This window comes from Aspergillus tanneri, assembly GCF_003426965.1.
Source record: "Aspergillus tanneri strain NIH1004 chromosome Unknown AapTan_6_pilon_pilon_pilon, whole genome shotgun sequence".
Classification (NCBI taxonomy): Eukaryota; Fungi; Ascomycota; class Eurotiomycetes; order Eurotiales; family Aspergillaceae; genus Aspergillus; species Aspergillus tanneri.
Window position 1 is genome coordinate 1539084 of NW_022984633.1, and position 9609 is coordinate 1548692.

Here is a 9609-nt window from a genome sequence, read left to right on the forward strand (position 1 = left end):
CAGCTGAGCTCGGTCAGCTACGTAGGTTGCTAATGTTGATGGGCCCTGTCTCGTCATCAACGACCCTTTCTGACCTCGAATCCACCACCTCTCCTATCGCATTCATTGTTACAGTGCCTACTCTCATCCTTCACACCCCATCACATCTCCCGTCGCTAGAATGGGGTCCGATCCGCAGTACATAAAGTACCCCGACCTCACTCTTGCCCAACATGTCTTCAACCTTTCCAACCCGTCGTGCCCCCAGGCCATACAGCAGGCGTCGCTGAAGAAGGTCCAGAGTGTCATCGCGGAGAATAAGATGGCTCCCTTCTACCGACATCTCGCACACCCCGTCGAAGGCATCCTGAACCATTCGGGTGAAGGGGCTCCCCAGCAAGGCGGTTCCGCCAAGTCTTTGATTACGTCCAATATGCTGGCGTCTCGGAAGGCGCCTCAGAAGATCGATTTCCCTTGGGACGAGGCCCTATACCAGTCACTAGTCGACGAGAACCGAAAGGAGTTGGATACCTTCCAAAAGGAGGAAGACGAGGCGGAAGAAGCGGCCGGTGATACCGAGGTTCTGGCTGCCAGAGGGAAGCGTGCTGAATTTTGGGCCAGGGTAGGAGATAAGGTGAGTGTCCAGAATCTCCATGCTTTTTTTTTTCAAGAAGACTAACTATGGCACAGGATAAAGCCATTGAATCGCACGAAGCCCTGCTGGAGAAGACAACGTTTTTGGGAACAAAGATTGACCTGATGATGGCGATGATTCGGATCGGACTCTTCTTCGGCGACACTTTGTTTGTCAAGAAGAGCATCGAGCGTGCAAACACCCTGATCGAGAGCGGGGGTGACTGGGACCGGAGGAATCGTCTCAAGGCATACAAGGGTCTACACCTGCTCACCATCCGTTCCTACAGCCTCGCTGCTCCTCTCCTCCTCGACAGTCTGTCCACGTTTACGAGTTACGAACTGTGCAGCTACTCCGCGTTGGTCATCTACTCGGTCCTCGCGGGCTCGTTATCGCTGAAGCGGGTCGATTTCAAGTCCAAGGTCGTGGATGCACCAGAGATCAAGGCCATCCTCGGATCGGGGGAGGACCAATTGGCTGCCTTGGCCGGCGAGGTGTCGTCTGGGCCGAACGCCCGGGACGAAGAGATGAAGGATGCATCCACCCCGAGAGCCACTCCCAGTGCGGCTGTGTCTGCCGTCAACGTGAACACATTCGCGACTGGCTCTGGCATCCAGGCGGAATCCGAAGTCCCGGTGGACTTTGCGCCCCTTGCCAATCTCGTCAACAGCTTGTACAATGGCAACTACCAGTCGTTCTTCGTGGCCCTGGCGTCCGTGGAAGACCAGTTCCTGACCCAAGATCGATACCTGTATGAACACCGGGCGTGGTTTGTTCGGGAGATGAGACTACGGGCCTACCAACAGCTGCTCCAGAGCTACCGGGTGGTGGGACTGAACACCATGGCCAGTGACTTTGGCGTGACGGTCGACTTTTTGGATCGGTAAGTTTTCCCCCCGCAGCTCCGGAGTCGCTTGAGCGCAGGAACTAACGAATGCAGGGACCTGGCCAAGTTCATTGCTAGCAACCGGATCTCATGCACAATCGACCGAGTCAACGGCATCATCGAGACCAATCGGCCGGACGACAAAAACAAGCAGTACGCGGACGTGGTGAAACACGGGGATGCTCTGATCACGAAGCTTCAAAAGTACGGACAGGCTGTGAGATTGCGGGGAAGTGAACGGAGTTAGAGGAGACCAGGAGGGATGGTGAGCTGACATTGCCATGCCACGGGTGGTGCGTGATGGATGAGACGTAGATATCTATTCCTATTTGTTCTGCTAGAGCAAAAAGCAAGTGAGGCTGCTGTATCATACCATTAATGACCGAACAAGGGACCTATGACTCGTCGTGATATTATAGGACTACTCGGAGGAGAGTGGTGGATAGATGTTTCAGACGAATATAATAGGAGGGAGTCTTGGCCGCGACGATCTGTGAGCGATTATTCATAGCATCATGGTTGGCAGTGGGACCATTCTGAACTAGTCGTCCTTTTTACCTAATTTTTCTCCTCAGAGGCAATTGATCCTGAACAGAAAATTCGGACAGAATGACTCATTCCTCCTCGATAACTACATCGTGCTGTAGTCGGGGACCGCCGGTGTGCACGTGGGGTTGATCACGGACATGCGGAGTATGGAGGAGGATCAGATATACAGAGAAGTATCTGTTATCCGTTCCTGCGTACTCTATTGTCTTTAGTCTTTAGATTTCCTGTAGTCTTACGAGTTTTTTATAAATTTCTTAGGATTCATTCTGTTCCCTGGTCGTGGATGACTCAGCATCTTACCGCCCACCGGAAATCTAACTCCTCTTTTTTTTTTTTTTTTTTGGGAAAATAAAGCAGTCTCTAGGTCCAATTCAGGCTCCAGGCTGTTGACGAAGATTGGCTTTCTTGCCCACTGCATTGTCCCTGACTGTGGAGAAGGTATTCAATCGCGCAGTTGGGCGCCTCAACAGTCGCAGGGAAACCCTCCGAATCAGTCCATCAGAGAGAGCCATGAGTTGGCAGTATAAAGTATTATTACCCCTGCGGGCGTCGCCGCGACGTGTTTCCCGGCCGAATGGAGCATTGCGTCTCCCGCGGTTGTCCTCGTTCCCCGCCGGATCGAAGTTCTCAGGTACGTTGTTTTGTTCTTTTTCCTTTTTTATTTGGCTTGTTTTATTTTATTTTATTTTCGGGAAATTTCTCGCTTTACTGGGTCCGATCGTCCTCTAAATGGCCCCATTGGAGCCTCCCAAGGCCCGATTTCCATCCCATCTCCTGACATTTTGGGCGGTTCCATCCCACCCACCATCTTTTCCTACAAATATCTCGCTTCCCTCGGGCCAGCCGTTCCCGAAAAAGCCTCTCCTGACCATCCCGACTTACTATAGCCACCATCCCGGTTAAAATGACCGTTTCCTATACCACAAATGCCCTCTCCGGTCGGGCTCGTTGTCTGAACCCCGATAATATCAACCCTCATGTGAAGGAAGCCAAGTATGCCGTCCGAGGTGAATTGGCCGTCAAGGCGGAGGAATACCGTGTGAAGCTGGCCCAGGGAGACAAGTCGTTGCCCTTCGACAGCGTCATCTTCGCCAACATCGGCAACCCCCAGCAACTCGACCAGAAGCCCATCACCTTCTTCCGTCAAGTGCTCAGTCTCTTGGAGAACCCCGCGTTGTTGGACAACCCGGAGGTGCTCCGGACATCGTTCGGATACCAGCAGGACGTCGTGGACCGCGCTAAGACTCTTCTCGCGGACGTCCAGAGCGTCGGAGCGTACAGCCACAGCCAAGGAGCCCCTATCATCCGCAGGAGCGTCGCCAATTTCATCGAGCAGCGCGATGGATTCCCCGCCAACCCGCAGGACCTGTTCCTCACCGCCGGCGCCTCGTCCGGTGTCAGCAACATTCTCAACGTAATCTGCAGCTCCCCCGAAACGGGCGTCCTCGTCCCCATCCCGCAGTACCCTCTCTATACAGCCACCCTGGCCCTTCTGAACGCGCGGTGCGTCCCCTACCACCTGGAGGAGGATAAAGCCTGGGGTACCGATGTGAACGCCATCCGCGCCTCTCTGGAGAAGGCCAAGGCGGCCGGCACCGACGTGCGCTCCATCGTGGTCATCAACCCGGGCAACCCCACCGGTGCCTCTCTGAGCCCCGATGACATCAAGAGTGTGCTAGATCTGGCGGCCGAGGAGAAGCTGGTGGTCATGGCCGACGAGGTCTACCAGACCAACGTTTTCGAGGGCGAGTTCACCTCCTTCAAGAAGCGACTCCGACAGCTGCAGCAGGAGCAGCCGGGCAAGTACGACAACGTGGAGTTGGTCTCCCTCCACAGTGTGTCCAAGGGCATGGTCGGCGAGTGTGGCCAGCGCGGTGGCTACTTCGAGCTGGTCGGATTCGACCCCTTGGTGACCGCCCAGATCTACAAGCTTGTCAGCATTGGGCTGTGCCCGCCAGTTATTGGCCAGTGTCTCCTCGAGCTTATGGTGAACCCGCCCAAGGCGGGAGAGCCCAGCCACGAGCTGTACCAGAAGGAATACAACGCAATCCGGGACGGACTGCACAAGCGCGCGCTGGCGCTGTACGAGGCCTTCCAACGCATGGAGGGAGTAGAGTGTCAGAAGCCTCAGGTATGTTATCTTGTTCCTATCTTTCCCTTGTGCAGTGCATGACGATGATTAACTCTTATCTAGGGCGCCATGTACCTCTTCCCCAGCATCACGCTGCCACAGAAAGCCGTCGATGCCGCGGCCGCCGAGAACCGCGCGGCGGACGAATTCTACTGTCTGCGTCTGTTGGACGCCACGGGCGTATGCGTGGTCCCTGGCTCCGGATTCGGTCAGAAGGAAAACACACTGCACTTCCGGACAACGTTCTTAGCTCCGGGAACCGACTGGGTGGAACGGATTGTGAAATTCCACTCGGAATTTATGGCCAAATATAAATAGATAGAGATTTTGAATAGACTGATGTCATTATTATTCCAGTGCCGTATGTATATTCCTTGGGCATGGAGTACTCCATACCAAAGACATGAATCAGGGGATATCTTACCAATTACCATATCATACGTACATCAACCTCTGCATCCGAACAGAACCCGGAAGAGGCAAGGGATGCCCAACAACACGTAGCCAAGTTCCAACAAGCGTTGACCAAAAGCTTGTCTTGTCTTATCCCTTGATCGGCAAATGCCTCAATATTGACATAGACATACATGCATATAGCATTGCTGTCATTACTCGTACTTTTCAGAATCTATGTGTAGGTATGTGTATGTGCATGATGCGTCAGATGATCTGCATATCTCTACAGTAGGTATACATCATACTTGCATACACAGGTATAAGTAGGGATATCCTCTTAGTAATACACATACATATTATAACATGATATGGTGCGTTATAATCAATAGTCAAGTATGGATGCTAAGTCTGAAATTATGTAGTTTTGATTTGATCAAAGAATCCAGACCCAGACCCAGACCCAGACACATGCTTAGACAGAGTAATGAGCGGTGTTCATGGACCTGCATCTGCACGCATCTAGCTACCTAGGCGTGTATCGAGTATTTAGTATCTGCACTCTATACAGGGATATGTTATTTAATCAACAGAGTACTCCGTAGGTAGGGTACGTGATTTGCCAGAATAGACTATTCCCTATTCTGATCTGCATGACAAATCTTGTAATAGAACTCCGTTCAGGTACAGAACTCTCAATACTGTAGGTACCCAACGGTACTATTAGAATAAGCATTCATTTATCATATTGATCCTAGCCATGACCTCGGTGCAGTGTCTACCAGAGAACCCAGGATCAAAATACGTATCAGATTATATATACTGCCGACATGTACTACAGACAAATTGTGACATTCTTGCCTAAATCTATCAGATCTATCAGGATCAGACTCCGCCGATCTAGTAAACAGAATATACAACGCATAAGATAATAATAATAATAATAAGCAATTCTTGAGTGCTAAACACTCAACTAGGCTAATCGAACAAAGAAGGCATTTATCATCATCTCTCATCAAGGTCATAAAGACGGTGTGAGGTGCTGGTAACGTGCCACAAACTGACCGCAAGCCATGTGAGCTCGCCCCTGCCCGCCTGCGGATCATTGTCCCCATGGTGGCGGAAAGTAACTGTCATCCATCGTCGTCGCCCCCGGATCGAACAACGCTGCCGGCCACAGGGACTCCCCTGCAGACGTCGTCATGGGTAGGTTCGAGCTGGCCGCCGTCATCGCCTTGAACCCCTGCGCCTCCGACATGGCATAACCGTCCTGCGACGGAAGCGGCTTGGACTCCATGCCCATGTTAGCCTGGAGCTGGTGCTCTAGCGCTGCAGTGGACTCGTTGGCGGACTTGAGGAAGTCGTCGATGTCGATCGATTCCAGGTGATTCGATGACAGGAGCTGCGCCTGTGGCAGTCCGATGAAGGATGACGCGGAGCTGATGCGCAAATTCTCCATATCCGACCCCTCGCTTCCGCTATTGAGGTCGTGCAGATCACCGCCCGCGTTCCCGAGGCCCGAGAACCCGAAATCCTCCACCTCCGAGATATCACCCGAAGACGAAGGAGCGGGCAGCCCCGGGCCCATCGAGTTGTAATCGAAGCTGGCGTAGGACGGAGCCTGGGTGCTGGTGGCGGCCGGAACGTCCGAGGAGTACAGCGGAAAACTCGACCAATCCACTGGGGGGGCGCTGAATCCCGTGGAGCTCAGCGGCAGCTCAGTATCCGGGGACGTGAAGTAGGAATCCTTGTAGGGATCCTGGAAGGCCATGCAGTTCACCGGGGAGGTAGCCGTCGTCGAGAAGGTGGCGTATGACGAGACGTCGAGTGGCGGCATACTGGTCACGAGTTGATTCAGCGGTTGCACCGAAACCGGTTCTGGCGCGACACGATCCACGGACTCATCCAAGGGTTGAGCCTGGGGGAAAAAGGACGAGAGATCAAGCGGGGGCACGGACGTCGGGACATCGTCCGTGGCTAGAACCGGGGCACTCTCGGGGGAGCCATGTTCGGATTTGACGCGGCGCTGGGGACCAAGGGAGGGCATCTGGTCTGGGAGATTGGGAAAAGCCTCGTTCATCAGGGTCGCTTGGGTCAAAGGCAGATGGTCGATTGACCGCCGGGCCACGTCGCACGTGGAGTGGATGGTGTGGGACCGGGGTATCGTGTAGGGAAGTCCGCACTTGTGGGCCATGTCATTGTGCTTGTGGGCCGGCTTGTGGTGGCCATCGCGGAAGATGGTCAGCGAGGTATCGGACTTGGTTGAGGTCAATTGAGGCTTCTTCGGGGGCTCCGACAACATGGCATGTGCCGGCGGAGGGAGGCCCGTCTCCGGGACAGGATCTAGGTGGGGTTCCTTTTTCAGCGCACAGGTGCAACGCAATCCATGAGTGCAGGCGCATCTTGGACGGGAGTCCTCTGTAAAATCCAGATCAGAAAACAATGAACCAGTGTACCATCGCCAACATGCTCACGCTTTAGATCCCGCTTGTCAACGGCGTGGGGATCCGAATCATGCTTGTGGCTATTCTTTTTCTTGTCACCACACTCGCACTTGGTGTGGGTTGTCCGTGACTTGCGTAGGCCGCGGCAGTGAGTGCATTGAGAGACTGGGCGGCCTTTTTTATTGATGTGGGTCAGGGGGCGGTCTGAAGGATACATGTCCGTTAATAATTTGGACTCCAGTTCCATTTTCACTGAGGTTTTACGTACCACTATGGTGACAGCTGCTGACACGGTGACCCCGGACGCAAGCTTCACAAGCCCACTTCTCGCCATCGATGAGCATCGCTGCGGTTACTGGGTAGCAAACATGCGATGATTCGCGACAAGGTATAAAAAGAAAATTGTAAGTGGACGAAATGCAACGAGAGGGACCTGATCAGGTGGGTCTCTCTGGAGCGTATCTTTTTGGTGATTTTCTTTGGGGTTGCTTTTCAATTGTATATTAAAAGAACAGAAAGGTTTTTAATCAGCCGAACAGGAAGACCTGTCGGGGTGATAAACGAAAGGGCCGTCAAGGCGAAGGTTGGCAGTATAGGAGTGCGGTCCGTCGTAGCGATCGGACCGACGAGGAACCAAGAACTCCAACAAAGCAGGGGTATCTTGAACGAATATCCCAATGCACCCAAGGAAGTCGCAGAAACGCCGGTTTCACCTGTAAAAGGGGGGACCGTGACCGAGAACGGGAGTGAGCCGTAAAAGATCACCTTTCAATCGAAAGGGTGAGAAGAGAGAAGTGTATAGTAGTAGTGGCGGACAATCCCAAGAACCAGGAACAGGTCAAGGTATGGTGGTGATTGATTGATGGTAGCGTTGGGGACGACGAGAAGAGGACGGATAGGGAGTCGAATCGGGAACTAGGAAGCCCAAGACATAGGTAGAGAGAAGAAAAAGAAATCACGACCAATTCAACTGACGACAATACGCGGGGGGCCAAAGCCTACGCACCGTTTGGCGCCGGCCGTGAGACAGGACACCAAATACCGGCTGTGGCGGCCAAGAGAGAGGGAAAAAGCGATCGATCCGAAGGTCTCGCAGTGCGACAAGATGAGAGAAGAAGAAGAGAGGAGAGAAAGGAGGAGGAACAAGAGAGGAACAAAGGGAAAGAAAAGGAGAAAAAAAGAGGGGAGCGGGAAGTGGAGGAGAGTGAAAGTTGGACTCGTCGCAAGGGAGACGCCTGCATTAATGGTCGCTGTGCCCGGCCGGAGTCGTTGGTATCCATACTGTACTCTGGATCGAGGATTGCAGCGCTGCTATAAATACCTGGAAAATAAAACAATCATAAATGGGTATTTTAATTCCCTGGACATCTCTCTTATTCTCTTATTACCTAAATCTGTCGCTTGCCAACCCCCCAAGAATGGAATCCTCTCCTGGTTACCTAAGAAGTACCTGGGAGGCATCTGCCCAGGTACCAAGAACTTGTGTTCCTGGAGGATTACCATACAGTACGGGTACCGATACGGGGAAATGGTACCGAGTTGCGTAGCCTCGTGTGGTTGTCTCACACAATGTTTTATTTTTATTTTTAATATTATTATTTCTATTTCGTCTTATTCTAGTATATTTTCTTTCTTGCACAGCCTGTGACAGTCCATGGATTCTTCCAATGCAGTTGCCTTTTGTAAATGCACTTGGATAGTGCTTCGGGAATTGGTCTCTCCAATGGACCAGAACTTTAGGTAATAGATACCAATGGCTGGTGTAGAACTACTCTGGAGAACAGAAGTATGTCCTCTAGGTGTCGACCTGCATACCGACCCATATGTAGTTACGTCGCAGTACGGGGGTCAATCCACGCAAGGGACCAGAAACCTCCTTTCCACCGCATGCTCGTCAAATTCATCAAGTAATCCCAGACGAGAATACCCAGGAGCGAACTACCTACTCTAGCCGCGATTTACGCTGGATTTTGTCAACCTGCTTAAAGGAGTAAAGTCTTAGGGTTTCCATCTCACGATGGTTTGAGACTTGAGAGCCTATCCTGGAGAAAAACGCACGGAGACGAACTAAACCAAACTCTGTTCATGGACGATGGATCCTCTTACGAGATTTCTGGGGCAGAACCGGCCCGGTGACTGGGGATGTCACTACGTATTGACCTAGACTATCATCTCAGACCGAATTTCATCTTCCAATTTATTCTCCGAAAATAGTGTGCACGTCTTCTTGAGTACAGAGTACCTTCTTCCAGTGTACGATACGGTCGACATCAAGTCCTAGGACTACCACTCTCGTTCTAGAAAATATTTCGGATCTTCCGTGGGGACCGATAGGCGTGGGAAACGTGCTGCGTCACAGGCACTGGGATTGGACCATGGAAGGGCCCTCGATGAGCCACGGATGGTTCGAAATGGCCATCTATGGTTACTCAGATTCTACTAGAAACCCGAAGAGAATATCGGTAACTTTCAGTGTTATGCCGTATTCCAACTATGCAGTATGACTACAGAGCAGCGTGGACAATATCATAGAGTTTTGTACATATTGATCTGCTAAATATTATTATCCACAACCAATATCCGCATTCTTTCG

The 9609-nt window shown here is 52.1% G+C and overlaps 3 protein-coding genes across 3 annotated transcripts; 2 read left to right on the top strand and 1 right to left on the bottom strand.

The window, feature by feature from the left end:
- Positions 1 to 160: 160 nt before the first annotated feature.
- Positions 161 to 1746, top strand: ATNIH1004_008540 (proteasome regulatory particle lid subunit RPN7; the record flags this gene model as incomplete). The annotated part of the gene is made up of 3 exons (XM_033573148.1): positions 161 to 613; positions 670 to 1496; positions 1554 to 1746. 3 exons carry the CDS (start codon positions 161 to 163, stop codon positions 1744 to 1746), a joined length of 1473 nt encoding a protein of 490 aa, XP_033423700.1.
- A 1206-nt stretch (positions 1747 to 2952) lies between these two features.
- ATNIH1004_008541 (putative alanine aminotransferase) lies at positions 2953 to 4497 on the top strand (the record flags this gene model as incomplete). The annotated part of the gene is made up of 2 exons (XM_033573149.1): positions 2953 to 4179; positions 4243 to 4497. The coding sequence occupies 2 exons, from the start codon at positions 2953 to 2955 to the stop codon at positions 4495 to 4497; spliced, it is 1482 nt and encodes a 493-aa protein (XP_033423701.1).
- Positions 4498 to 5674: 1177 nt separating this feature from the next.
- ATNIH1004_008542 (copper fist DNA-binding domain-containing protein) lies at positions 5675 to 7360 on the bottom strand (the record flags this gene model as incomplete). The annotated part of the gene is made up of 3 exons (XM_033573150.1): positions 5675 to 6990; positions 7047 to 7220; positions 7285 to 7360. 3 exons carry the CDS (start codon positions 7358 to 7360, stop codon positions 5675 to 5677), a joined length of 1566 nt encoding a protein of 521 aa, XP_033423702.1.
- Between the last annotated feature and the right edge of the window lie 2249 nt (positions 7361 to 9609).